Raw genomic sequence first — 27,864 nt, forward strand, 5'->3', positions numbered from 1 at the left:
CACCCCCATGTGCTTCCATCTCTCCTCTATTTGGGTCATTTGTGAGAGGAAATGGTATCCGTCACTCCAAAGTGACGGATACGTGCCGTCTTCAATGAGATTTTGTGTTGATTCAAAGCCCTGGCATTTTGGGCTTGCTTTGGTAGTTGAGTTTTCGCTTTCAACAATGTATTTCGATTTTCAATATTTTTCTTTGAGTGATTTTTCAGGGATAATTTCCGGATTTCTTCATTAGATATGGTGTCAAATGCTCGTTCAGATTAGATATATCATTTAAAGTTGATTGGTAGAAGTAATATGAGTTTTCATCTCTTAGAGTTCGATTCCTCACTATTATGAATGAAAGTATAATTTTTTCTTAGCACATGTATTTTAACTATTTTTGTGACTTAAGAGTAAGATTATTGGTAGCCTTGAGACAAGACATTGGTAAGTCTTGAGACAAGGCTCACTCAAGATTACAAATACAATAGGTCTTGGTATAGACGGATGGGGCGAGCAGACGGGTAAAGACCTCTAATAAAATGGGTAAGGGGACAAGGTGGGACACTCCCATGTGCTTCCCACTTTATGGCAAATGGGTAATTTGTGAAGGGAAATGGTATCCGTCTATACGTATAGACGGATAGGGGACAAGTGGGTAATTTGTGAAGGGGACAAGGTGGGACACTCCCATGTGCTTCCCACTTTATGGCAAATGGGTAATTTGTGAAGGGAAATGGTATCCGTCTATACGTATAGACGGATAGTGTCCGTCTATAATGAGAATTTGTGCTACAAATAATCTACCATAGTCTTTACAAAGCCTTAACAAAGTCTTAAGTTGAATCTTAGAAATCCAAGACTCAACTTAAGACTTTGGGTGAGTCTTGACCCCACCTTAAAGAAAAATTATACAATGGGTGAACAACATGTGCCCTTTCTTTTTGTTAAAAAAATAAAGTGGAGTGAAAAAGTAGAGTATGAGATGAGTCTGACGGATAATGTATAAAGTCTAAGGTGAGTCTGTGATGAGTCTGAACAATAAAGAAATAATAAAAGTTAGTGAAAAGCTGATGTGGCAGAATCTTAAGACTTAGGAAAATCTGACTGATAATCTCACCCTAATGATAATGTGACAAGTAAAGTTGCAAAGAATTAGAGTGGATACAAAAAATTTAGACTAGACCATTAGCATGATCTCAAATTCCCAACACACTAGAAGCGTTATATGTGTATGACGACTTCATTTAAAAATTTACGACCATTTATGTAATTATTGGATCCCAATCCCATAATAACTTGTAAATTTAAAATCAGAACACTTTTTATTAAATCCATTTATAAAATTACTAACCTCTTTTACAAAGTTACCAAATTTCTTCACGGATTTTTTTTTTATTAATTCATACTCCGTACTAATTCAGTAACTTAACAAATGCAACAAGTCTTGCTGAAGACGGGTCGGAGCAAATGACGGGTAATGTCACTCACAAAACGGATATGGGGGACAAGGTGGGGGGCACCTCATGTGCTTCCCTCTCTCCTCTATTTGGGTCATTTGTGAGAGGAAATGGTATCCGTCACTCCAAACTCCAAAGTGACGAATACATGCCGTCTTTAATGAGATTTTGTGTAACAAATGAGTCCAATTACTTTTGCCGATTCTAAACACGCAAATACGCAATTGATGTAAACGAATTTTTTTTTATGACATGTGGGCTTTTTAACTTTTCAATTGCATCAATGATATTGGTTGTTAAATACATTTCGGATCCTCTATTCCATTTTCGTGTCTCATTTTATGTCCCGTTATTTCTCTATTTGATACATAAACAATAAATATTAAAAATAAGTATGTAGATAGTATTATCTAAGGATGAGGTGTCAGGATATTAAGGCAATGAGATACGAAATGAGACACAAAAATGAGACAGACGATCCAAACTGCTTTAAATATGCCACCTAACCATAAATAAAAAGCAAAAAAGCACTTAAATCCAAACTTTAGATGAATGTAAACATAGTTACGTACTGGGCTTCGCCACTTGGAACTTTTTTTAGGTTCCAAATAATATTTTTAATGTTCAACTATATTTTAATTAATAAAAATATACACATCCTTTATTTATTGATTAAAATAAGCCTTTTAAATAATACTCCGTATAAAAGTTAACAAATGACTGGGACGGAAACACGAAAAGGGCAATCCCTTGTGACGGGTAGTCTGTGACGGTTAAATATCACCCACTTGGACAAATAAGAGTATAAGACAAAAGCAATAGTACCTGGATCTAGAAAATTACAAATGACTTATTTTTATCAAGCCAAATGATTTTTTTTTTTTTTTTTTGGTCAATCGAAACGCGCACTTAGTCGCATTACAATAGAGGGGAGGGGGGATTCGAACCTGAGACCTATTATCCACAATACCTCCGTCTTAACCACTAGACTAAGACATCTTCGGTACCAAATAAATTTTATTTGACCTATCATAAACTTAGGACGAATATTGTCGTCACAAAATTTGTGCGGAAAGGGTACACTTCATTATAAGTTGCAAAATCTTGTCAAATCCCACAAATGTTATGCAGCAGACCAAGGCAGCGGACAGTCCCCCTTTTTCCTCATCAATCTCTTAGGTACAAATTTCATAATCTAATCTTCTATATCATGATCGTAAAACCATATCTGTGATTAATGAATAAGTTTGTAATTGATCGTATCATATTACCCGTCAATATCAAAATCACCCTTTATTGCTCCCTTCACACCAAAAAAGTATTCATGTTTTTATGTTGTTAATTAATTGTCTTGTTAATTTGATCATAATTAGTTGTTTTATCATTAATTTTAATGTTGGTTGTATATATGGATTTGTAATTTATATGATCAAATGATATTGCGATTATATAGGAAGTACAATTAAGGTTACGATGAGTGACGAAGCCATGATTTGTCGTTAGGGTCGATAATTTTAATGGAATAAGGTAAATTAAAAATTTGATTTTTAAAAAAAAAATCTAAACTTTCTAGTTGTTGAGTGGCGATCGCCCGTGCTAGCCTCCCTAACTCCACCACTGTTTACCATGAGTTTATTTCTTCAATCTAGTTAATTGCTATTAGTTGGCTATGGATTCATCTGGGTTATGTTTGACATTAGAAATTCAATCACACCATCTTGTATAATTTGGCTTAATTTGTGTTGGAATTATACGCCCTATGTTCCAGTGAATAGTTTACAATTGCTTTATTTTGTTAGGGGGAAATCAATCAAATGTAACTATTGACTGGGACGGAGGAATGAGTATTTTTTTTTTTTTTTTCTGATGATGAATTAAGTTTCTAATTTGGTTTAATTTGGGTTGGAATTATACTCCCTACGTTCCAGTGAATAGTTTACATTTGCTTTATTTTGTGAGGGGGAAATAAGTCAAATGTAAACTATTGACTTGGACACAGGAGGGAGGAGGGAGTATTTTTTTTCCTGATGATGAATTAAGTTTCTAAATTTGGTGTGATTCATCCATCACAATTTTCAAACAATATGCATGACTCTGAAAACTGGATTATAGGGTAGTAATATGTCTGTTTTTTGGTGCAAAGGGAGCGACGATGGGAATTGATGTTGACGGGTTTGAAGTCACTCGATAATGTATCGGCTAAGCTACCTGATATGTGTTGTAAGCTCAAATTGTTAATAATGTTCTAGTTATGCTAACAAGATTTGCTTTTTCTTTTTTAATCATGAAGCTGATCACCTAAAGTAGCAAAGATGAGGACGAAGCGAAAATCCCTGATTGAAGAAAGGTATCAAGGGATCAAAAAGAGGCAATTGAACTTTATGAGAATGGTTCAAGAAAGGGTGTCGAAGATGAAGACTTCCTTAACACCATTTTTACCAAACGATTTGATGTTTAAGATCTTTCTTCTACTACCAATCAAGTCTCTTCTGAGATTCAGATGCGTGTGCAAATCATGGAACAAGTTGATCCATTGTTCGGAGTTTGTTGAGGCTTACAATAACGAAGCTCAAACTACTGCGATTTTTCTTAGAGCAATTGGACGAGATAGGTTTAACACATTTCATCTCGAATCCCAAGTAAACCAATTAGAGGCATTTTCCATTTTCCCGTGTACCCCTGCTGAAATTATGAGAAGCAATGTTATCAACTTCTTAGAGATTGAAGACGGGAAGAGCAAAGTTATCGATCTTAACATTAGTTGTTTAGGAAAAATTGTAGCCACTTGTAATGGCTTAATTTTGATCTCTTCTATGTTCGAGAGGAAGAGGACGGCTAGCCAAAGTAGGTCAGGTGAGCGAGAAATGGCTACATTTGACAGTCACGAACGACCAGGGAGGTTGATCATCATGAACCCTATGACTCGGAAATTTTTTGGTTTTCCCCTAGGCACTGTTCCCAGTGACCCTAGCCATAGTGAGTCATATGGACTCGTGTTTAGCCATTCAAAGGGTGTATTCAAAGTGGTGCACTTGTTCAAGGATGAACTAGGGCACATTGCTTGTGAAGTATGGAGTATGGAGTCAAGATACTGGAAAGCCATTGACGGTCCGTCTGAAAACGTACTTAGGTGGTTTACCCATGCACCCATTTCGACCAACGAGGCCCTGCATTGGCTCCCTCGCAGGTATCACCATCAACATATTGATTACATTGTCTCTATGAATGCCGAGGATGAAAGATTCTTTGTCACAGACCTCCCAAAATCGGTTAGTGTGCACGATAAACTAGTCGAAATGGGTGGCTTCTTGACCTTTGTGAGCAGTTTAGACATGGACCATATAGAGATCTGGGTGCTCAAGGGATTAGAAGGGACGGAGTGGATTAAACAACACACTATTCACATTGATGCTGTCGTTGGTTATGTCGAGAACAAGGAGTATTCTGTGCCGGTTCTTGCTGTGAATGCTAAAGAAATGATTTTCAGGAGAAGAAAGAAATTCTATTCATATGATTTCGAGCTTGAAGAAGTAACAGAGATTGAGATGGATGGTGGAAGTATTGCGGTTGATGAATTTCTCATACCTCATACTAATAACCTCGCGACTTGGGAACCTCTTGAACCTATGCAATGAGGTAATTGCTTATTTTTCCCAACTCGGGAATTGATTTCTGTTGTTTTCTTTCATTTTTTCTGTTGCAGTTGAGATCAGAAATCCTGATTTGCTTCAACCTGTTGAATGCTTAAAATTGCCTGAAGAAGTATCGAACGAGTGCACTCAGTCTCCTGAACAATGTTGATATTCTTATTTATCTTTCAGTATTTTAGAGATGTTAATGACAAGAATAAGACATTAACACAGGTTTTATATTGTACTCGGTAAATATGATGAACAACTTTGAGGAGTTTTCGACAATTATTACCAGTTCTTATTTAAATATCTGTAACCTGTAAGCCTGTAAGCGTGAAATAGATCCAAATACGTAAATTCGCAGGTCTGATCATATAGAAACGGTTTTAAAAGAGACTTACTCGGTATTTTATTATAATTCCGCAATTCAACAAACATCAATACAGAGCAAAGCAAATGAACAAATCAAGAACAAAGTATGACAAAATTCATACCATTTCATTTAAAACATCAAATGATTAGTGTAACTATATCACATAATCTGTATTTCACATTACAAGCCAGTCATTTCATACGATTACATCAAATTTTTGGACAAATTCCTCGAAAAATCGAAAACTAATCAATTCTTCAATCACAACTATTAATCAGCAAGGCTATTACTCGAACCGGCACCATTATCATCAACATGATCATGATTTGAGCCACAATCATGATCATGATGCTTACGCATGTCATTATCATCGTCTTCGTCGTCACTGCAATCTTCATCGAAAGATTTCTCCTTATGAAAAATACAACATTTCTTCGAGCTTTTCTTGTTCATGAATTCGTTGTCGACGGTGTCTTCGCTCCACGTAACCTTCTTCTTTCGATTGAGACGAAGAACTAGGGTTTGCGATTGGGGAGGTTGTATTTGTTGATTTGGGGATTGTGTGGACTCTAGGGTTTGGGTTTGGGTGATTGTTGGAGTCGCCGACCTAATTGTCGTCATTATTGATAGACAAATTTGGGAATCGATTGAATTGGGCGAATGCGTTTATTAGGGATTTGGGAATTAAATTGATTTGGGGATTTTTGATTAGGCGATGGAAATGGTGACGGTTAGGTTAAAATTGATGATAATAATAGATTAAATTGGTGCCACTAAACCGTTATTAGTGGTCCAACAGGGAGTAGACTTGATAAATGGCTGATTCAGGTCGGATTAATTTTGGATTGAGTAATTTTCGGGTTAACAATTTAACAGGAGGTCATTTTTGAGTCAGGTCGCTTGAGATCGAGTTGGGTCGTTTGGGTCATTTTTGGATGTGATTTCCCTTAATTAAGTCATTACGGGTCAATTGGGTCATTTCGGGTCACTCAAGTCGGCTCACTTCGAATCGGGTCACTTTCGGTCATACATTTCGGGTCTCGAGTCAGCCTTATCCGATAGGGTCCTTCGAGTCGGTTAGTTTTGCCAGGTCTACCAACAAGTATGGGTTTATACTTTATAGTTTATACTTTTACGATTTTCAGAATTAAATTGTAATAGGCATGTTAAAATACTGAAGTATACGATCATTATTCCAGGAAAGTTGAGAAAGAGACGTCCCAAGCTGAAGACCGATAGTGGCGCTCTCACAAAATGAAGTGGGAGTGCAAGTGGAGGTATCCATTTCCCTCCACTTGCACTATCCATTTGCATTTTGTGAGAGGGACACTATCCGTTTTCAGCTTGTGACGGATAGTGTCCGTCTTAAATGAGAATTTGTGATTTTTATAATATTTTCCTTTTTTGGTGATAAGGAGCCAAATTGACCCAAAATTAAAATGCAGAAACAACAACTGAAAGTACAAATAAAACTAGAAAGCATAGAAAGAAACAACTTGAGGCCAAGCTACGCCCCCAACATCTGACTGCACTAGACGGGATAAGTGATTTGGCATATTCGACTCAAAAATTAGAAGGAGCTGCTCGGATTGAAGTACCCCTTGGTTAGCCAACCAATCGACACACGAATTCGCTTCTGGAAAAATATGTGGTATCTCCTCTATTCTCCACGGATTATCAGAAATGAAAGATTTGCATATCCCATACACTGACACACTGTATAGTGTATTCGAATCGAACCAAGCTAACAGATGAACTAACCAATCTAATAATTTACCGTGTATTAGGGATACATTTGATAAGCAACACATTAATCCTCTCATATACTCTTATTCAACTTAACATCAACAGTCTGCAGTCACAAACACCAATCTCTGATTTCGACTACATAGAACAGGCCTCCGACAATGGTCAGCATAATCCATAGAGTTGTCCAATTTCAGGGAAGAGTGCTACTAATTTCATTACTAAATCCATGGCCTACAAACAACAAAAATAAAAATTACAAGAAAAAGAAGCAGCAGCAAATATAAGAAACCTAGAATTGACGAAATTTCACGGAACCACACAATACTCACTGTGAAATGTATAGACGAAATGAAATAATTAGTTTTATTACCTCCGCATTGGATCGAAACTTGATACCAGTCATTGGATTTCCAGAAGAGCATATTTCCACCAACACTTGTTGAATTCTAGGATTCGACATTGCCAAGTGAATCTCAGAAGCGGCCTCAAATCTTGAAGATATCTCTTCATATGTAAGACCCGTTTCACCTACCATAAACAACTCACAATGTCTGTAAGCCAAAAAAAAAAACAAGAAAAGAAAGGAAAGTAATCACGCCTTTATTAGGGCACGATCTATCAACTTCCGTTGATAAAAAAACAAGAAAAGAAAGAAAAATTGTCGTGTATTCTCATTATTACAAAGTGGTAAATATTTAATACGAATATACTATGAGAAAAAAATCAAAAAATCGGTCAAAATTGTCATTATTAACGAATAAACTCAGAGGTGTATATAAGATGCTAACAAAAATCTTGCCCAATAAAGAAGTAACAATGCATAACAGCTCAAATTCAGACGACTCACGTAATATCCGATTGATTTCAAGAATATCTTTCTCCGTCATTGTATCTCTGAAAGAGAACATCTTAATTAGGAAAGACACCAATTAAAACGAAACACTGAGCAAGTAACAAGACATTGAGTGAGAAACAAGCTATATTACTCCAACTCCGATTTCCTCGTGTACCTATTGGAGCTCAGACACACTTGGACTCCTCATTTAAAGCCAAAATATGCGAATTTTAAAAATAGGGGAGTCTGACACTTGGAGACACTTGTACCGGGTACTACTAATAGTCTGCTTCATGCAAATTATTTAGTAACAACATTTGTGCTCAATCGCTTAGAAGGATCGTGAAGAGAATCCTAATCAGTAAAATAGATTGATATAGAACATTTAAAGGTGTTGAAATTGTTGCAAGGGCAAACGCGTTATTACTTCTAATAAATCGTAAAGAACACCAAAAACCTGGATGACAACTTCATAGTGCTTACAATATATCAAAAATACCAAGAACTCAGTGAAACTCACAAGACTTTCTGACGTAGCTCAGGATCGATTATATCCTGTAGCGTCTCTGTAACAAAGTTAACAATCTTTAGTACCAATGACACAAGACAAAACTAGATGTTTTAAGTAAAGAAACATAATCATACTGAGGAAAAAAGAAGGCTTGAAACGAAAATGAATAAAGCAAATAAAACAAGGGTATGAGAATTGGTATTCACACTTTCATTTTCCCAAGTACCCATTTACATTACTTAACGCTCGGACAAGGGCATTGACACTAAACAATGCATTATAGATGAGCAAAAAGCATTAACATTAAAAAAACAGCAGCGTCTGATAATCCTACATGTTCATGAGACAGATACTCGTAATAGAGTTATAGAACCCAAGTTTCTTAACAAAAAAAGAACTTAGGGTTTTTTTTTTTTTTTTTTTTTTTTTTTGGTGACGAAAACATGATTCTCGCTATCCTTGCTAACATACATCGTTTTGATTGCCATGCGATTTGGTTCATGTATTTAGGGGTTCATGTAAATATTCTTGTTCAATATCAAAAATGTTTAGTTCGATATAAAACTAAATGTATGACTATAATGTTCAGCAGTAATTCAAAAGTCGAGCAGTTTAAGTCTTAGAAATAAGATGAGCATACAATATGTACAGTTTTAAACTCTTACTTGCCAGATATCATCACTTACTCTTCTCTTGGGACAATTCAGGAGAGGTAGCTTCATTTAAAACGGCTCCGTTCTGTACTACCTGCATAAAAAAGAAGTCAGTAGAACAATATAACATAATGTAAGTACAACAAACTTATAGCAGTCACCACACTGCATAATACCTCGGCAGTCTTAGTATCCTCAGATGACCTCCTCGCAGATGTGTCATTATTGGTTTTGGGTTGATTCTCTGGCAAAAGTTCTTTAATGTACGCGTCAAGATAAACTGCAAATCGTAAAACACCACCTTGTAAAATTATAATCATGGGTTGTTAGACAGTGTACAGTAATAGAAAGAAAGAAAGTCCATCTGATTCCATTTCCTAGAGCTCGGGTGTTTGAAAGTCGTAATATATTTTCAACGACACCACAGTAGCATTCTCAGCTTTTTTTCGCTATGAAGAAGTGAAACCATGTGGTTTTGGGGAGTGGCCGAGTTCCCTCTAGGCCTCTATTAGTATCTACTTGTTAATCGGCACTACAAAGATTCAAGATCTAGAAGTTGTAAATGACATTACCCTTATTTTCAGTTCTACATAAGTGAGAGATATCAATCGTAGCTCCACTTATTTTCCTAGCTGGCCTCGGTTTCTTGTCCCCAAAATCAATCGTAGTCTTGCACGCATCTTGCATTTCAGAAATCTAGCAGTTGCAAGCAATAAGGTTAATAATGTCAAAGCTTAAACATGCCAACCAAGGAAAATGAGGGAAAAAAAAAACACAAACCCATATAATGCACAATCCTAGATAATTGCATTGAGATGCACAGTTTCGACACAGTTAACCACTGGACTAAGCTCCAAGGCAACTGTCATGTTAGTTATTGACGGAGAAAGTTTGCAAACTAGATGGCTTACGCGAAGGTCACATTTGCAATTTGGCTAAATTAGATGGCTTAGGTGAAGATCACATTTAGAACTTAGTTGCTGAATAGTTGCTCAAGTTGCTCTTGTTATATTTCTAGGCTAAAAAAATATTATCAATTTGTAATAGTTTTAAATCAACACTTGGTTTATCTTATAGAAAGTAAACTCATAATCATATATCACCTTCCTCGTATAAGAACCGTCTACTGATCTAGGAGTGCTTCACACATTAATCAAACAATACCTCTGTAAGTAATTCTTTACGCCGGCTACTGCAAATGGTTTACATAAAAGCTTCTCCACATGGAGACTGTCATGATCCAATCAACTGCAAATTATTAACTTCCAGTAGGAAATTTTATAGCTCATAATAAGAAGGTTTCCATTTACGGCGTTGACATAAACTTCATTATAAAAGAAATCGTTTTTCATCCCAACTCAACTCACACAAAAAGCAAACACAAAAAGCAAACACAAAAAGCAATGGCATTTCCTAGTCGGCTATGTCTACTTCTCTGCTTAATCTCCTCCCTATTCATTTTACCCACATTTTCGTTTCCTTACACGCTTGAACTCTCCCCAATTCCGATAAACAATAATCTGCTGAGCCCAAAAGATATCATCGTTGAGCTAGCAAAATCAGCCCTTGAACGAGCTTATTATTTAAAACGTCAAAATAAGATTTCATCCGCCCCCTCTTACGATTTATTCCCTAGATATGGAGGGTACACCATCTTGCTCTCTTTTGGCACTCCCTCCCAAACACTGCCTGTTATCTTTGACACTGGCAGTAGCTTCATATGGGTTCCTTGCTCATTTGGCTTTGAGCTTTTCATTTTCAATCCTGAACTATCGTCTACAAACTTCCCCGTTACATGCAACAATAAAAAATGTGCTTGGCTGGACGAGCCAGGCACCATGGCAAGCTGCCCGGACTGCCTTCAGAGCTCTCCTGGCAGCTGCACTGAGCCCTGTTCGTACAGTAGAGCCTACGGCTCAGACATAACCTCTGGCAATGCCATCTTTGAGAACGTCAATTTGCCGGGGAAGGCTCCAAACGAGATCTTCATGGGATGTTCTCCACTTACTACTGGAGACATACCTCAAGGAATTATTGGGTTTGGAAAGATGCCAATGTCGCTTCCCAAACAGATCCGGCTCAACAAATTCTCTTATTGTCTTTTGGTTCATAAATTTGACAGTACTCGACAGAGCACCAAATTGATTCTTGGGGACTCGGGTGTTATTAAAGGGATCAAATACACCCCTCTGCTTAAGAACCCTTCCACCATTCCTGCCAATGGTTACTACTACATTAAGTTATATCAAATCAACATTGGTTCTAAAATCGTTAAGATACCAAACGATATTGTCGTTCCCAACCAAAATGGGAATGGAGGAACCATAGTGGACACCAGGACAGCCTACACATATATGCATCCCACTGTGTTTGACCTAATTGCCCTGGCATACCAAGACCAGATTCCTCTAGATGAAAAGGATCGGGTCAGCCTTCTGCAGACGCCCGGGGGCACAATGTTGTGCATCAATGTTACGGGTATAGACTTCGAGAAAGACCTTGTGGTCCCGAAAATGGCATTTCTCTTCAAGGATGGTGTAAAGATGGATTTGCCAGTGGCAAATTATGCCCTATATGATCAAGATACTTTATGCCTTCCATTTGTCACACCTACCAACCAAACTGGGGACGGAACAGGCCCGGCAATCATCTTAGGAAGCTATCAGCAAGCGAATTTTCGTATTGAGTATGATCTCAAAAACAAAAGATTGGGCTTAAAGAAACAAATTTGCGGATGAAGATTCTATCTGTCGTAGTGATGCACTTTTCCTGTTCGTATTGTTTTTTTCAATTCTTCTGAAGAGTGTTTTCTTTCTAAGTTTGTACTTTGCAGTTTGCACTCGTATGTGATATCCACTCAAATCAACTTTCCATCTCCGTTTCTTCTCCAATTTCTTGCCTATAATGCTCTATCATACTCCTACACTACACGGTCATTCACTCATTCTCTTATACAATATGACACCCACAAATAATTAACCCTTCCAACAACGGTCCCATTCATCACCCTTGGTGGCTATCGGCTAACCACCAGACCGACATTCTACCCATTTCAACTGTCGAGTGTCCACATGGGTGAACGGGAGGTAATATGAAAAGTCGGAGTAACATACTCCCTTTGTCCCGGTCATTTGTTGTCCTTTTCCATATTGGGGTGTCTGAGTTATTTGTTGTCCTTTCTATTTTAAGAATGAACTTGATGAGTAATTTGATCATTCTCATTCAATTTGTTCCACTTGTCATTTAGTTATTGGTCTTCTCCTCTTTCCTTGGTCTTTGTGCCAAAAGGAAAGGACAACAATTGACCGGTACGGAGGGAGTAACTTACAATAAACATACAAATTTCCAATTTTTCACAAGACCATGCTATGTGACTTGACCTAGCAATCTATCTATAGCATCATCAAAATCTAACAAATTCAGTAAAACAGTCATACAAGAACACTTACCTTTAGCCTGGAATTCACAGCAGAATAAAGGGCAGATAATCCAACGCCAACGCCGATTCCAATCCAAAACAAAGGCAATTCACTATCATATTCATCAAAAAGATACAATCTTTATCACAGATTCATCCAAATAACAATAAAAAAAGAATACCCAATTAAAATTTTAGCCAAAATCAAACAAAAAACCTATACAACACCAATAACATTACCCTAATGCCTCGGGGTCGGATGTACGCAGACTTACCCAATTAACCTTATGCAAGCAACACAAACAGACTATTTCCGAATGACCCAAAATAAAAATTGCGCTGAGAAAAATACTCACAATTTAGAAGAAGGTGGAGTATAAGCAGTTGAAGTGCTAGCAAAAAAATTAATCCCATTAAAATTCTTAGCATTATTATTAGTATTTTCATTATTATTATTGGTATTAATAATATGATCATGGGAATTATGGGTAGAAAATGCAAAAAGAAGAGATTTTGAAGTGGGTTTTGAAACAAAGAATAATTTAGTTTGTTTTTGATTGAAAAGATGAAAATTAAAGCATTGTTTTGAGGGAAGAAATGTGGGATTTGGGGATTTTGGAGAAATTAGGGCTAAAATTTTCCATCTTTTTGCAGGGTGTGCTTGATTGTTGTTTCGCGGGGTTTTGGGTTTTGTGGGAGAGGCTGTAAAAACAGAGATAGGGGTTAAAAGAAGGTGAAAAGGTTAATAATGATTTAACCTTGGTTTTTTTTAGTCCTAGAGAAAAATCAAAGGGTGAAAAAATTCTTTCATATTATGATTTTAAAATTAGGCTTTTTTTAATTATTATTTTACTTAGTTTGATTCAGTTCAATCGAGTTTATTTTTGTTTAGTAATTCAACTCGGTTTAGTTCAAATTCTTTCATTTCAGTTCGTTACGATCCGAAGGAACATAATTTTACTCTTTGCTAATTGATTGTATAATAAATGTAAATATAATTAACAATATTAAATGAGTTTTTTTAGCTCAATAGTAGGACTTGGTGAGCCGAAACAAATATTTAGCTACCTTAATGATTTTTTTGTTCGTTTATCAGAATTTTAATTATCCGCTATATTCTCTTATGATATTTTAGACTATGGGGTAGTAATTCAGGTGCTTTGTCACTTAATAGTGTGACCCTTGTGAAGTTATCACCCTTGTGTACAAATATGAGTTCGGATTTCTTGTCTCATTTTCATTATTAAACTCGATAAATTATTGTTTTAGTACGCTTCTTCTAGGGTAAACAAGTTTTAACATAATACGGAGTAGTGAGAAATCACAAAATTTTGAGTTTAGGATTGACTTGAACGGAAATGAACCCGTTATTTTTGGTACATTTGCCTTACGATACACAAATGCTGTGACGCCGGTTGTAAGATGCCACACAAGTAAAAATAGTTGATGATGAATGATGAAAAAGGCAAAGCAACTTTCACCAAAATCATGAAAACACTGAATTCAAATATAATTAGCAGCAGTCTTTTACATGGAAGTCACTTGTTTTTCCTAGAATTAACGAGGGAGGGATCATAAGTTAAAAAACAATCCGATATGTGATGTATTTGCCAGCATTCTCACTAGGCCGGATAATCTTCATGACTTGGCCACGCTTGAGTCCGAAATGTCTTGCAACAGGGTCATTCACAAGAATTCTTGGTAGCTGAAAACAAGATGAAAAATAAGCAAAACAGTTAAGAAAAAATCAGTTGAATTTGAGTTGTTCATGGACTCGGAATGACTCATTCGAGACAACCACAGATAAACAGATAAAAATCGATGTTAGGCCCGGCCTAAGAAAGTCTCATTACCAACATCCCCTAAACGAACCTTTGTCTCGTGGAGTTGATATTTTTCAAGAAGTGCTTTCTTTTCATCGTCTGTGAGAACCTGATGTTCAGGGACAAGGGCATGCTTCATAACATTAACCAAGAGTTCAGCTTCCTGCACGCAAACATAAAACATTAACGTCTTACTAGCAGATCTTTACTTGGTAACATGGACATTCAGGAAAACTAAAACATGTAGTAGATCAGAAGATTTCAGAGGATTATCAGCAATGACACGATGATATAGTAATGAAAAACTGTCTTCCGTATTCTTTTTACAGTGAAGTATCAGTCAGTCGATGCACTGTCTTTTATATGCACATCTCGATATTGAAATGTTTCCAAATACCGAATAAAAGGTTTCAATTCACAATAGTATCCCTTACCTCAAAGACCTCCAGTGTCAGTTTCGGTTCTTCTAAAAGAGCCTTGTTTGCATAAGGAGTCAATTTTCCTGCAACCACCAAAATTGCTCTGAAAACTAAATCAGTAGTCATCTTTACCAGGAATTGTTTTACTTCTGGAATTCCAACTGTTTTCTTAGACGGGGTCGTAGCAACAAAGAAAACATATATCTGCACAATAACATAAGAGCATACAGGCAAAAAAAAAAAATTAAAGAATGCTGCATACTACTACAGTTAAACCAGATTTAATAAAAAATTACATTCATCACCTTATCAGAACTATTGTTTCTCATTTCCTTAGAGATGAAAAGATTATCTGAATTCATATTATCGCCATATCGTTCCTGGAATTGATCTAGTGTCATGTTGATTTCATCGTCGCTCACATTATAGCCTCGAACATTTAACATTTCCATTACAGTTCTCCTGACTCTGTACTTCTGTAAGATTTCTTCTTCTGTCGAAGACATATCAACCCGGTTCCTGCAATAAATCGCATTCCCAACACACACATCTGAGAGCATCAAAAACAGTTTCCTGGTTTTTTTCTTGCAGCATCCCGATTCTTATGGAATACTGCCTACGCCCCAATTATTTGTTTATTTTTGATTTAAATTCCCCTAACAACGATGTCAAAAATTTGATTTCGTACCCCAACATAAAAATAGGCCATAAAGATCGCAACTTTACCAACTAATCTAATTAAATTCATTTCACCGCAAATTATTAAGGTATAATTATATCAATGTTGCATTATTTGTACTAAAGTTTATAAATTGGGTTCTTTATTGGCATAACAACCGAAAAAAACATGAAAATTAAACAATTCATGAGAACTAGAAGCACTGTTTAACGAAAAGATTAACTTTTTAATAACCCGGGATGAAAATTGCATCGAAAATTAGACAGTGAATTATTAATGCAGCAATAAATGACGACGACCCGAAATTTAATTTGGCAGAATGTAAAATTGTACGTACAACATGTGAACAAATAATGTAGACAAAGGAAGAAATTAAAAGAGAAAAAAGTTCAAACCTTTTGTAAAGATTTCACGGCGTCTGAATTATGGTGTGGTACAGTTAAACTGTGTAAAGCTGTGAATTGTAGCAAGAGTATTCACAAAACCTTGATGATCTTAAACCCTTCTACACCTAAAAACTGTGTGACTTATTTGAGTTTCGGTTTTATCCTTGGGCCTCAAGTTCTCAAGGGTTATTATACTACCGGACTAGACATGGTAAACGGGTTGATTGAGTTCTGGGTTTGCAAATACTTGGATTAGGTAAGGGATAAATGGATAATGAATAGTAAGCGACAATAAACGTTTTTGATTAGTTGCTTCTGGGTCAATTCGGGATGCAAGTCAAATTTGGATCATCGGTTCAGACATAGATCGGGTATAGATTAGATCAATTTTAGCGACTCTAGTATGATATAAGCGCTTCGAAAACTAGACCCATCCTCACAATTACGATCGAATTAAATTCATAGACACGCTTAAGGTTTTAACCTTTATTCTCGATTTAAATTTTAAGTTTTTATAAATGAAATCCGGAATTCGATTTTAAAACCTATAAGTTTACCTTGACTTTGTATTATGTTTCGCTTCTTTTTTTCGCATTTTGAGGTGTGCGTTCACCCATGGACGGTTCTAAAGGATGATTCATGTCAGCCGACCCCAAATCATTTTGGGATTAAGGCTCTGTTGTTGTTGTTGATGATGTTGTTGTTGTACACGCTTAAGGCTTATTTACATAATAGTGTGTCAATCGATATTGCCCTAGTTGGGGTTGGTCAAACCTCAAGGCCGACTCGGCCCGCCCTCATGCCCCACCCCTCGGGTTGTTTTTAACTCGGCTTGTGTGACCGTTGCTTGGCCCAGCCCGACCCATCAACAAGTAGGGCGGGTTTGGGTCGAGCTAATCTAACCTGGACCCGCATTCGACCCGCCCTTGACCCTATCACAGGCCGGTTTCGGGTCCACCTCCACCAGGCCCGGGCCATCCGGTGTTGACCTGCCCCTACCTCGTGCCGGTTGTGGATTAGCCTAGCCAAGCTCGGCCCCCAGTCAAGACTTTGCCCGAATGTTTGACCACTCGTAGCCCCTGCTACAGGAACGTCGAAGAGGGCTTAAAAGAACCAGCTTCGTTTAATTTCTCAACTACTTTTTAAATTTTTTTAAAATTGCAATCACCTTCAAATTTTCATTTTTCAAATAGTTTTACATACGTAATAGAGCCTAATGCAACCACAAGATAGACAATAAAATTTAGTGAATAAAGAAACATTACTATTCTTCATTTTTAACATAATTTTAATGGTGTGCCACAACTTGATATGCTAAGTATGAAAGTGCCCTTTCTAAATAGAGTACAAGGATTAATTAACTATTTAATACTATACATGTTTGATTACAACATTCAAACATTTAGATTGCTTGAGAGAAATAAACAAAGACATTTATGATTTACCTTTGAAATAATTTGAGCGAGTCATCACACATTCACACCAACAACCAAAGTTGGCTCGTGTGACTGATAAGGGCTCTCATTTCTTAAACAAGTGATTAGGGGTTCGATTCCTGATTCCTGACTTTTGCGAATGAAAAAGTCAAACTTGGGAATGATCAACCCATTAAATTGCCTTCAGTACCCCGAATGAGATTACCCCAACTATCGGTAAGGGATACTCCTGATCAACACCAAAAAAAAAAAAAAAAAAAAAAAAAAAAAAAAAAAAAAAATTAAAACCAACAAACGAGATAGTGAAAAGTTGTACTATATTATGTGAAGGTTACCAAATACCAACTCCTGCCTACAATTTGACCATAACACTTACCCAACTTGGTAAACTACTGGACCCCACTGAATATTTGTTCTCTTTTTTATCATCCGTATTAGTCCGTTTTTGTTTCAGTTAATATATTATACAACCGGTTGTATATACTTATTCAATGTAGTGGAGCTTTGTTACAAAGTTGTCGAGCTTTATTAACAAAATTATCGAGCTATGGTACAAAATTATTGAGTTTAACAGAATAATTATTAGACTCAATAACTTCGTAAAATAGCTCAATAACTAGTAAAATAGCTCAACAACTTTGTATAAGAGCTCAACAACTTTGAGGTCGTTGTACAATGCTATTATACAACTGGTTGTAGGATAGTATTTGTGGTTTTTGTTTTTGGATAACTAATTTAGACCCCGTGCAATAAATGGCACGGTATATATAGTATTCTTTTTTTATAAATAAATAACTTATAAAATAATAATATTTCATTAATTGTCCATATTTCTCATTATTGTATTTTGCTTTGTTGACAGTTAATCAAGAGATTTTTTTGCTGAAATGTATTAAAACAAAATATTTTTTACCCACAAAGTTAATGAATTCAATTTTTTAGTCATCTCAATTTTTTTTTGTCACGAAAGTAATAACAGTGATTCAGTTTTGTTTTGTATGTAGCATGTATTAAGTCATTCTTAAATAATAGTATCAATAAAAGATTTAGCAATTTATAGTTTTATATAAATTTTATTTATATTTTAATTAAGATATTATAGTTTGGAGTTAGAAGTGAAAATAATATAATTTGATTGAAAGATTAATTTTAATTAAAGATAATAATTTAATGTAATAAAAATGTAATTATTAGTTTCCTTTTTTAGTAAATGCACATAATTGTAGTTATTTTTTCTTATTTAAAAAGATGCTTTTTAGAGAGAAAATGTGAGAATTCCTATTCATTTAGTAAATAAGGGATGCAAAGCCTAATAGTAGAAGTTTTCTCCTTCGTCCTACTTATTTGTTTATCTTTGATAACACCGATATTAGATCCTTCAGGAAAAAACTTCAAAATATCGACTTCCATTATTGAAAATATTGATTTTAGAAGTGAAAAGTAATGTGAAATAAAGATTTTAAAAACAACTCAATGTTGAAATTCTAGTTTGATATAGGACTTTATACAAGGTAACATAGTCTAACTGAATATTAGTCAATGTTGAACTTTAAATATAGTTCAGAAGAGACTTCATTGTACCAATTAGTGCATCATTATAACTTGTAAACAAAAACACATTATTATACCGATTACAGTTTATGGTTTATATCACCGGTTATTAATTGAGTTCAGCACAAAGATCAAGGAAATATAAGAAAAAAGACATTTTAATAATAAAATTAGACTACAATTCAACCACTTGCGCATGGGCACTTGGCAAGCTAAACTTTATTATAAGAGCAAGTCCAATGATTTACCTTAAGGACTTGCTTGCAACTTTATTATAAGAGTTAGTGGCTAGACCATTGGACAACTCCATGTAGGATAGCTTAAAACAAGCAACTAACTTCATTAAGCTAGTAGCTTATTTGGCCCTAACACTAAAATACAACAAATAGAAATTAATTGATTTACTAAAATTTGGGTCAAGCTAGTTAAAATGTAAGCTAAACCATTAAAATAAATTTGTAGCCTAAAATTAAACTAGCTTAAAAAGTGATATGATAATGGTAAGCTAGTTGCAACTAGCTTACCATTGGACTTGCTCTAAAATAGATATAATAACTAATGATTAATCCACCTTAAAATGGAGATAATTAATCAGGACAAAGGGAATAGTAAATAACTACAACTTTCAAGTTTTATTGTAAAGTTTATGAGTTTTAATGTAAACTCTTTGAACTCCTTCACTTAAACTTCAAGTAAAAAAACTTGTAATAATGTAACTAAAAAATAATACATATAAAGCTGCGTTAAATTTAAGAATTGACTTCAAAAGATGAAAATATAGCAACTTCAGGACTTTAAAACGCTCAAGAAAATATACATAAGCACTGTTACATTTTATACCGTTATCTGTTGTACAATATTACTATTGTACATTTGGATGTATAATTTTTTTTTCCATCCAACCATAATTACATATGAGATTATATCATAATTTTTCTAAATTACATTTAAGGGCTCAACATATGACCCCACAGTGACTTTTTTTACATTTTGGTAACTAAAATTATAGTATAATTAAAGAAGTTGGAAATTTTTTGATCCAACATCAACAGACAAATTTGACAAACTTTGTTGATCTTTGACTGTACTTTAAACTACTTAGGACAACCTCAACATTCTGAATTAAGTAGGTAAGTATTAGATATAACTAAATCTGAATTTAACTCTCAACACCCTTGAATAATTGATCCGACCCGTGATTCGACCCAATGGTAGATTGTGGTGATGTTGATTCATTGTGATTAAGTCCAAGCTCATTTTCCAAATACACTAACCACCACCAGTTTCCGTCATTGTTATTATTCGCTTGATTATTGGTTAAGTTGTCGATTTCCGGGGCTAGTTCATCAAGAGTGTCAACTTCATTGAAGTTAACATCACTAAGATGAGTTGAATTAGAGTTATCACCATCTAACAAGTCCCATATGTCTAAATTAGGTTCAAATGGGATCTCGATTAGCTCATCGAGTGAGTTATTCTCGTTGTTGTTGTTGTTGTTGTTGTTGTCTATAATCGCGCTTGTTTCATCCTTCTCATAAATGTTTTCGACTATGGTAGAGACGGGATCTCCTAGATCATCGATTATGGGACCGAGATCTTCAATTGAAGTATAAGTGGTTGAAGATGAGCTAGAGTGTTCTAAGGTGTCTTTCATGCTTTCATCAAGGGGTTCATCAATGGATGTGGTTGTTGATAGTGTGTTGCATGACTCCATGGAGCTTTGTTTAGATTCTTTGGCCTTGAGTCGTTTCTTCAAGTGGGTGTTCCATACGTTTTTAATCTCGTTGTCTGTTCTTCCTGGAAATTTGGACGCAATTTTCGACCATCTGCAATTACATAAATATAGTTACATTAATTGTTATTACAAGTCATCAATAAACAAGACATTAGTGAATTACTCCTTCTCTCAGTGAATAGTTTACACTTTATTTTATGATGGGAAAACAAAGCAAGTGTAAGACGAAGAGAGTAGTGAATACCGTACTAGAGCACAAGATGAAACATGAAAATAGTAGCTATGATTCTCGCTCTTCTTAGATGGTTTTTTCCCTTTCGTTCCAAGACAACGAATATGATATAAAGCAAGCCTCCTCGTGTACTCTTAACACACTAAGTTTTTTATGAGGTCATTTTTACTATTTAAAGTAAAAATCCGTACCAAAAAGGGTACGAAGAAATGGTTTCTCAATACATGTGAGTTATATTTTAATTAAATGTATAAAATTGATTGGAATGAAGGAAGTATAACCTATACGAATGATATAAATTGGTTTACTTATAGTAATGGTCACGGTTAAATTAGTCAATTGAGGTATAGAAATGGTCACAGTTGACGATAAAATAGGTACTAATAAATTAAAAAGTCGAGTAGAGTCAACATCAACAATAAAGGGTTATACACACATAAAAGGGTACGAAGAAATGGTTTTTCAATAACTTAATAAGAGACTGTTTTCATATGACAAGTGAGAAACATTGATTGATGTAGAGACATACTTGTTTCCTAGCTCTTGATGCAACTTGATAATGGCTTCCTCTTCATGAGGAGTAAAGTTACCGCGTTTGAGGTCAGGTCGTAGGTAATTAACCCACCTCAGACGACAACTTTTTCCACATCTTGCCAACCCTGAAAACAACCTTTCTTTCATTATCATCTTTTAACATATAGACTTAACTTTATTATGTCCTCTAAGCAAACAATTAGTGGATGTAAAACCATCATTAGCCTCTTTTGACAATGACTAATTAAGTCTCTAATAAGATTCACAAGTTATGTTGCTCATATTCCTTTAGAAGTATTCGACACTGATGCGTGTTTATAAAATAATGCATATTTTGGCTTAAACTGAGGTGTCGAAGCATCATATATCTTTGTCCGAGTATCGAGTGTCGGACACGAGTACGTGGAGAATCAGAAGAGTCAGAATAACATAGTGCACAAGTACTCTTGGAGTCTTGTTGTCTTGGCCGAGAGTGCCTTTCTGATTCAGAATAAGACACTCGATAACACATCAACTTCAAACGGTAACTCATTTTGACATCAAAAGAATTTTGGTCTTACGAAATAAATGGTTGGATGCACGCAGTCTTTCAATAAATCTCTAAATTCGTCGTGTTTATTATTAATTTATGATTATTTGTTTTGTTTTAGTTTAGATTGGGACATCATTCAACAACTTTGACATAGACAGATAATATATAATTATATACTTTACTCCATCATGTTGAAATTTATTTCAAAAGAGTTGATTGCATTTGTAATCTTCTTTGACCTTGTTTACCTAACCCTCTCAGTTTTACTTTAAAGTCATGCCATTTCATTGGTTAGTTTACATAGTTGACTAAGTAACTACTCCTAAACCTCTCACCTTCATCATTTCACACGTGTGGCCAAAATTTAGATGACTTCATGGATAAAGAAGAGGAAAGGAAATAAAAAACCATCTCCTTAAAATCTAAAATACTAGATGCAACAATTTATGATTAAAAATTTAAGAGAGAAAATGTCGCGACGTATGTATATACAGTATTATCATTTCGAGGATTCATGACCATCTCACATGTATTTCGAACTTTCTTTATTTAAAGAGTCTTCGCGATACATGTGAGATGATGACAACTTATTCTTAATGACTAAAGAAAAACGGTTATCGTGGGCTCGTGGTCATTATATTAACTACTAATGTGACAGTAGTATTGGGTAAGCAACAAGTCAAATTCTGGCTCCGCCACTGATTATGGTTGTATTATATACACTACCCCAACTTTTCAGCTTAGTAGTTAGTACACATGATTTGAGTTAATAAACATGAAATCAAAATGCATGCAGATGTCCGCTAGCTTTGAATGTTAATAAAGTCATTGAACAATAATATTCATGACTCGAGTTCAAATCCCGTCAGATAGTGATCTCAAGTTCACATGCCAATCAAGAGTGAAGAACAAAAGAAAAACCTGAAAGTTTAGGAAGAGCGCGCCAATTGCTATGACCATGTTTTTGGATGAAGGAGATGAGCTTAATATCCTCAGCTTGAGACCAAGGTCCCTTCTTCACACCCGCCTTGTCGCAACACGGCCGTCGTCCTTTGCCCATTATATCAAAATACTACTCTATATACTCAACTTTATATACAACAACCAACACTACTAAACACTAATTAAAGTCCTTTTATAGTCTAAAGATAAGATATGGTGATGATATATAGTTTTTTGTTAAAGGATTATAGAAGTATGAAAATATGAATAATAATTAATAAAGTAGGGCACTATGTATTTATAGTGAGATATGCATGGCATTTGCTTACGCTAACGTTGTAATAGCAAGATTCTCCCCTCTTACCAAACTCTTTGGACCAATCTTACTTATAATATTTGTATGAATGCCACATTTTTCTTCAGTTAGGAGAACTGGCTAACTCTTTCACTAAGTAGTCACTACAATTATTTTAATCATTAGTCAATTAGTTGTTTAGTGGTTTGAGTTTCAAATAACCAATAGTGGACCTTAGTTATGCCAGAAGGAGGTCCAACCCCTGCTGATTTTTCACATTTCAGTGTAAAATTACTCAAATTCTTATACAAGACTGGATGTATCTGTCTTCAGCTTGAGACAGGTCAAATAACATGAATAAGACAAAAACAACAGATTTGTCTTATATGCCCAGGGATGATACTTGGCCCGTTTTAGTATTAAGATGGATACCTCCACCCTAAGGGAGACTAATGGGTTAATATTCACACGGACGACGTTAATAGTACAAACCTCGATCAGCCTTCTTATCATTTACTCCAAAACCCGTCACAGCAAATAACCATCATATTTTTTTTATATATTTTTTAAAATTTTATTTAATTTTTTTTTTGGGTTCAAGTGATTTTTCTTTTCAGATTGCATTGGAGTGACATCATGCTATTGTCAGAAATGCGAGTGTTAACAACTTAAGATCACTAAGAGTGAAAAGAAAACTAAGAGATTAATTAGTGATAAATGTACTTTATTGATTACCTAACTAAGCTCACTTACTCTTTGACATCCCAACTACAATCATACACAATAGCTCACCCTGCACATTGACTATGTCTTAACATTGCCTCTCCATAAACAGTACTGTAGAAAACATCTCAAGAACTAATACCTCTACCTTTATTTAATTTGCGGTTAATTTGCGGAAGTCCTTAATGCACTGGGATAATGTTGTTGTTGTCGTTGTTGTTGTAGGCTATTTTTAAATCTAATCATGGTGACCCCTTAAGGTTTATGTTAAGGGAAGTAAAACACTAGTGGCCACTAATCTACTTTTAACAGAAATCCAACAAATAAAGAGATTTGATTAAGGCAATAAATCAATAATGACGTAGTGATGATCTTACAATTAGTATTAGTGTATTACTATACAACATCATACTTAATTAACAACTAGCAGAAAAAATACCATTTTATACGTATAATCAAGTCATTAACTCGGTCTCAAAATGACATTAAACGGTCTCATGCATTGAGTTTTTGTCTTTCGGAAAACCATGTAGTAAGATACGACCTCAAAACTCGATTTTTTAAGAGTATATAAATAACAGGTAAGTACTTTGGGTTAATGTACAGATAGAAATGGTGGCAAATATATAATAATTCACATAAAGGTGTTGAACACAACCACATAAAGACATATGGAGTAGTACTGAAGTAGTTAATACACAAAACATGCAGCTTTTTATTTTGCAGCATGAAACTATTACCTTCATAATCTTCAATATTTATATGCAAGTTTCATGCAGGATTCAGGCTCAGTGATCTGGTTTTGTAAGCCTCCTTCAAAGATTTTTTCAGTGAATCTGCTCCACTGACGACGCATCAATACCTGTAATTCAGGACCCAATATTTCTTTTGTTCAACTCTTGCAGTAACAGGGAAAAAACAAAAAAAACGTATTTTTGGAATAGACAAGCATAGACGCGTATAGAATGATTCTGTCCAAGATAAATGATTGTCTTCTCTATTACCTATTCGATTGTTCTAGTATCGAGCTCCTCAAAATCGTGGGGTAAAGGGGTTTTTATATGTATGCATTTTACCCTGCATTAGCAGAACAAGATGTTCCCAGATGACTGGTAATGAAATTAGCGTCAAGAATTGCATCAAGTGACCCATACTTCACAGTAAAAAAAAAGTGCAACAAAATTTCATAATTGTGAGAACCAAATCTCATTAATGAAGAATAATCAATTTTAAGTATCGAGTTCATGCTTGTTATCTAAAAATAATAAATTCAAAAAACCATAGAAGTAACATTAACACCATTTAACAGAGAACGAAACATCAGTGAAGAAGTAATCATGGATTAATCTTGGTGTCATTGGCACGCAATATGCAATGATAATCTACTGAAACGTACATTAGCCACCAAAGTGGGATACTGCATGTGTGCATGGTGCCTATTGATTCTTGACTCGAACAAGAACTTCATGTATCCCCACGGCCTCCATGACGAAAAACTAGAACGGACAGATAAATAGGATTCAATCATCAAAAAGACCGATTACTCCAAGTGTACCTACAAAACAGAATATGCAGGATTTATATGTTGCTTACTGATGTTTATAAGGAGCACTTTGTAAGAGACAGGAGTGAATTTATCTTGGGTTAGCAAGGTATACCATCTGGAATGAAGTCTACCGGACTCACCAAGCATATGCCACTTAGGATAATCTAAAATTCAAGGCATTCCGAATAACATACTGAAAATCTTCCCAGATGAGCATCACTAATTCTGTTAGCAGCGAGTTTAGCATTGGACGATCTCACATGTCAGATCAACCTAACCCTTAGATATTCTAAGGTTGTTACTCTTACATGTAAAACCGTCTCATAAAAGTTTTGCCAATCAGGGTATATGCCAAGTTCATAGGGGAAGTTCATATCACTTAACTGCCAAACTAACACGCCCCTTAATGGCAAAAGGCAGAGATATCTGAGTATCCAGTAAATCGAGAACCTACCTTAGAAGAAAGGCAAGGTCTTGAAGTCTCTGAGATATGAAAACAATAACTAGTACATAAAAGTTTTTGAGATTCCGTGAAACTATTTAAGAAGCTAAAAATCATTAATCAGATAATGAAAAGAGTAGCTTCTCTAAGATAAAATATGTCGGCTTTGATAATAAAGCTGCTACGTGGTGATTACATATGGGTACCAAGCAATCAAATCATAAGAGTGTTCTGTACTCTGCAATCGCAATAACTTCCCAAACTAAATACTGTACCCCCTCCCCTTCCCTACCGAGGACTTTACCACAGGCAAGAGTCTTTGGGAAAACATTCGGGATACAAGCTATATGTGCGGTGTGCCTCTAAAAACAGTTCTGGTTGCGTAAAACAACCAAAAGAACCATCAATGTACATTACTGTAAATCAGATGCTGAACAAAGCCCCACAGTTAGGATATAGTGTACCTGAATGAATCTATGAGTTTGTTCACCATACAAATGATCATACAACTCCAATCTCCCTATGATACTTCTGATGCCGTATTGAAGTCTCATAAGATATCAAGAATTAATAGGGCTGCTTCATGATCCCAGGCTTGCAAAATACAGTGGCCTGGATTATCAATACGACAAAGAATTAACAAACATGGCTTGGTTGGAGAACCCTTCAGTTATCCATCTATGCATCATAAAAAACAATCAAGCACCAGTTCTAGCTTATTCTAAACGGCCAAACTTACACACTCTCAGCATTCAATAGCTTCAACCTGCAAGCATATAACCTTAATGGACTATCCGGCACTCCATCAATTAAAAGTTTTCTTTGACCAATGTGAACTAATGCTTATATAGAAGCAAGTATAGATCACCGGGAAATTACTTAGTCTAGGCTGCCAAAATGGTAACTTTTCACTAAATTTGACCCCAAACACAAGAGACTTGGCAATAAATCATCAACTGCAACATCATACTCTTAAGTGATAGTCCAAAGTAAACTCGAGCAATGATCTGCTTTCAACTTTCGTACTTCTTATCAATTGCAACACCATACCCACTAACTGATAGTCCAAAGTAAACTCGAGCAATGATATACTTTCAAAATTCATTCCTGACTGTTTGAAACAATATATCATAGCCATTCTTAAAAATCCCAGAAAAAATACACTACAAAATACCAAGGAAGCAAGACCCCTTAGGCACTACTAGGGTCAACAACATTGCTTATTTTAATTCATCAACTCAAATTCTACAAACAATTACTACCCACAAGATATCTTGAAAAAAATCAAATACCCAGTTTAAGCTTTTTGTAGTTTAGGTATTAAAAAATTCTTAACTTGGTGATCTAGCAAATTGAAAACTGGGGGATAACTTTATCAAGTATGTTAGAAATCAGAAATCAATAATAATTGAGGAGGTAAAAGAATAATACCACAGAAGCAATTATATTGGCAAGTTATCATGGTAAATTGAACAGCAATCATTCAATTGTGAACCGTCTCTTTGCATAGATTAACTCTACTAATTTCTGGGTAACGATAGAATATTGGAATGAATGTACATTCCAAATTCTGTTATACTTCCTCCCATTCAGACCAAAGGTTACAGTTGATTTATCACACTTGTCGAGGCATGTTTTATAACGTGCATATTCTTTAGTTACACATTATTAAAAATTATAAAAATTTGATATTCTTATAGCATTTATGACGATAAATCAAACAAGATCTCACATGACTATATTTTGTCTTATACATTAAGAATAATAACAAAGATTCCCTACGACCTGAATAGTGCCAAAAAGCAACTGTTAACCTTTGGTTTGGAGGGGAGGAAGTATACCCTTTGTTTTGGCAGTAGGTCTTCCTTGTGACGGGTCGGATATTACGACGGGTATTATGTGAGTGGAAATGGGTAGAGGGGACAAGGTGGGCACCCACCCCATGTGCTCCTTCTCTCACCCTTATGGGTTTTTTG

At 35.3% G+C, this 27,864-nt stretch overlaps 5 protein-coding genes across 6 annotated transcripts; 2 read left to right on the top strand and 3 right to left on the bottom strand.

Annotated features, from left to right (window-relative positions):
• Nucleotides 1-2,470: 2,470 nt before the first annotated feature.
• On the top strand, nucleotides 2,471-5,359 carry LOC141586226 (F-box protein At5g49610-like). Its single transcript, XM_074407395.1, has 2 exons — nucleotides 2,471-2,621; nucleotides 3,733-5,359. Exon 2 carries the CDS (start codon nucleotides 3,755-3,757, stop codon nucleotides 5,075-5,077), a length of 1,323 nt encoding a protein of 440 aa, XP_074263496.1. The 5' UTR covers nucleotides 2,471-2,621; nucleotides 3,733-3,754; the 3' UTR covers nucleotides 5,078-5,359.
• A 1,717-nt stretch (nucleotides 5,360-7,076) lies between these two features.
• Nucleotides 7,077-13,270, bottom strand: LOC141586227 (uncharacterized). The gene is made up of 9 exons (XM_074407396.1): nucleotides 12,970-13,270; nucleotides 12,645-12,726; nucleotides 9,768-9,891; nucleotides 9,372-9,475; nucleotides 9,229-9,289; nucleotides 8,552-8,597; nucleotides 8,044-8,090; nucleotides 7,567-7,724; nucleotides 7,077-7,427 (listed from the first exon to the last, which is right to left on the bottom strand). The coding sequence occupies exons 3-9, from the start codon at nucleotides 9,880-9,882 to the stop codon at nucleotides 7,359-7,361; spliced, it is 600 nt and encodes a 199-aa protein (XP_074263497.1). The 5' UTR covers nucleotides 9,883-9,891; nucleotides 12,645-12,726; nucleotides 12,970-13,270; the 3' UTR covers nucleotides 7,077-7,358.
• Nucleotides 10,599-11,933, top strand: LOC141587470 (aspartyl protease AED3-like). Its single transcript, XM_074408953.1, has one exon. It carries the CDS (start codon nucleotides 10,599-10,601, stop codon nucleotides 11,931-11,933), a length of 1,335 nt encoding a protein of 444 aa, XP_074265054.1.
• An 818-nt stretch (nucleotides 13,271-14,088) lies between the features above and the next one.
• LOC141586229 (DNA-directed RNA polymerases II and IV subunit 5A-like) lies at nucleotides 14,089-16,047 on the bottom strand. Its single transcript, XM_074407397.1, has 5 exons — nucleotides 15,930-16,047; nucleotides 15,161-15,374; nucleotides 14,871-15,059; nucleotides 14,486-14,599; nucleotides 14,089-14,318 (listed from the first exon to the last, which is right to left on the bottom strand). The coding sequence occupies exons 2-5, from the start codon at nucleotides 15,359-15,361 to the stop codon at nucleotides 14,193-14,195; spliced, it is 630 nt and encodes a 209-aa protein (XP_074263498.1). The 5' UTR covers nucleotides 15,362-15,374; nucleotides 15,930-16,047; the 3' UTR covers nucleotides 14,089-14,192.
• Nucleotides 16,048-19,693: 3,646 nt separating this feature from the next.
• Nucleotides 19,694-27,447, bottom strand: LOC141586230 (transcription factor MYB58-like). Of its 2 annotated transcripts, XM_074407398.1 has the most exons (6): nucleotides 27,320-27,447; nucleotides 26,353-26,500; nucleotides 25,297-25,455; nucleotides 22,862-24,762; nucleotides 21,404-21,533; nucleotides 19,694-20,733 (listed from the first exon to the last, which is right to left on the bottom strand). In XM_074407398.1, exons 4-6 carry the CDS (start codon nucleotides 22,998-23,000, stop codon nucleotides 20,067-20,069), a joined length of 936 nt encoding a protein of 311 aa, XP_074263499.1. In that variant the 5' UTR covers nucleotides 23,001-24,762; nucleotides 25,297-25,455; nucleotides 26,353-26,500; nucleotides 27,320-27,447; the 3' UTR covers nucleotides 19,694-20,066. The 2 variants fall into 2 exon arrangements, with proteins under 2 accessions (XP_074263499.1, XP_074263500.1); XM_074407399.1 differs by lacking the exons at nucleotides 26,353-26,500; nucleotides 27,320-27,447 and adding an exon at nucleotides 25,901-26,286.
• Nucleotides 27,448-27,864: the final 417 nt, after the last annotated feature.

The sequence above is a fragment of the Silene latifolia genome, chromosome 6, assembly GCF_048544455.1.
Source record: "Silene latifolia isolate original U9 population chromosome 6, ASM4854445v1, whole genome shotgun sequence".
Lineage (NCBI taxonomy): Eukaryota > Viridiplantae > Streptophyta > Magnoliopsida > Caryophyllales > Caryophyllaceae > Silene > Silene latifolia.

Bases quoted from the DNA above. Each gene is read 5' to 3' on its own strand.
- LOC141586226 (XM_074407395.1), top strand. From the start codon at position 3,755: ATGAGGACGAAGCGAAAATCCCTGATTGAAGAAAGGTATCAAGGGATC.
- LOC141586227 (XM_074407396.1), bottom strand. From the start codon at position 9,882: ATGCAAGATGCGTGCAAGACTACGATTGATTTTGGGGACAAGAAACCG. The intron at 9,290-9,371 runs GTATTATGCAGT...TTTTTTATGCAG, and splicing joins AGGATACTAAGACTGCCGAG to GTAGTACAGAACGGAGCCGT. The intron at 8,598-9,228 runs GTAAGTGATGAT...ACTTTGTTACAG, and splicing joins TGAATTGTCCCAAGAGAAGA to AGACGCTACAGGATATAATC.
- LOC141587470 (XM_074408953.1), top strand. From the start codon at position 10,599: ATGGCATTTCCTAGTCGGCTATGTCTACTTCTCTGCTTAATCTCCTCC.
- LOC141586229 (XM_074407397.1), bottom strand. From the start codon at position 15,361: ATGTCTTCGACAGAAGAAGAAATCTTACAGAAGTACAGAGTCAGGAGA. The intron at 15,060-15,160 runs GTGATGAATGTA...GTTATTGTGCAG, and splicing joins GAAACAATAGTTCTGATAAG to ATATATGTTTTCTTTGTTGC. The intron at 14,319-14,485 runs GTTCGTTTAGGG...TCTTGTTTTCAG, and splicing joins ATCAACTCCACGAGACAAAG to CTACCAAGAATTCTTGTGAA.
- LOC141586230 (XM_074407398.1), bottom strand. From the start codon at position 23,000: ATGGGCAAAGGACGACGGCCGTGTTGCGACAAGGCGGGTGTGAAGAAG. The intron at 21,534-22,861 runs GTTTTTCTTTTG...GGTTGTTTTCAG, and splicing joins CGCTCTTCCTAAACTTTCAG to GGTTGGCAAGATGTGGAAAA. The intron at 20,734-21,403 runs GTATGTCTCTAC...ATGTAATTGCAG, and splicing joins CATCAAGAGCTAGGAAACAA to ATGGTCGAAAATTGCGTCCA.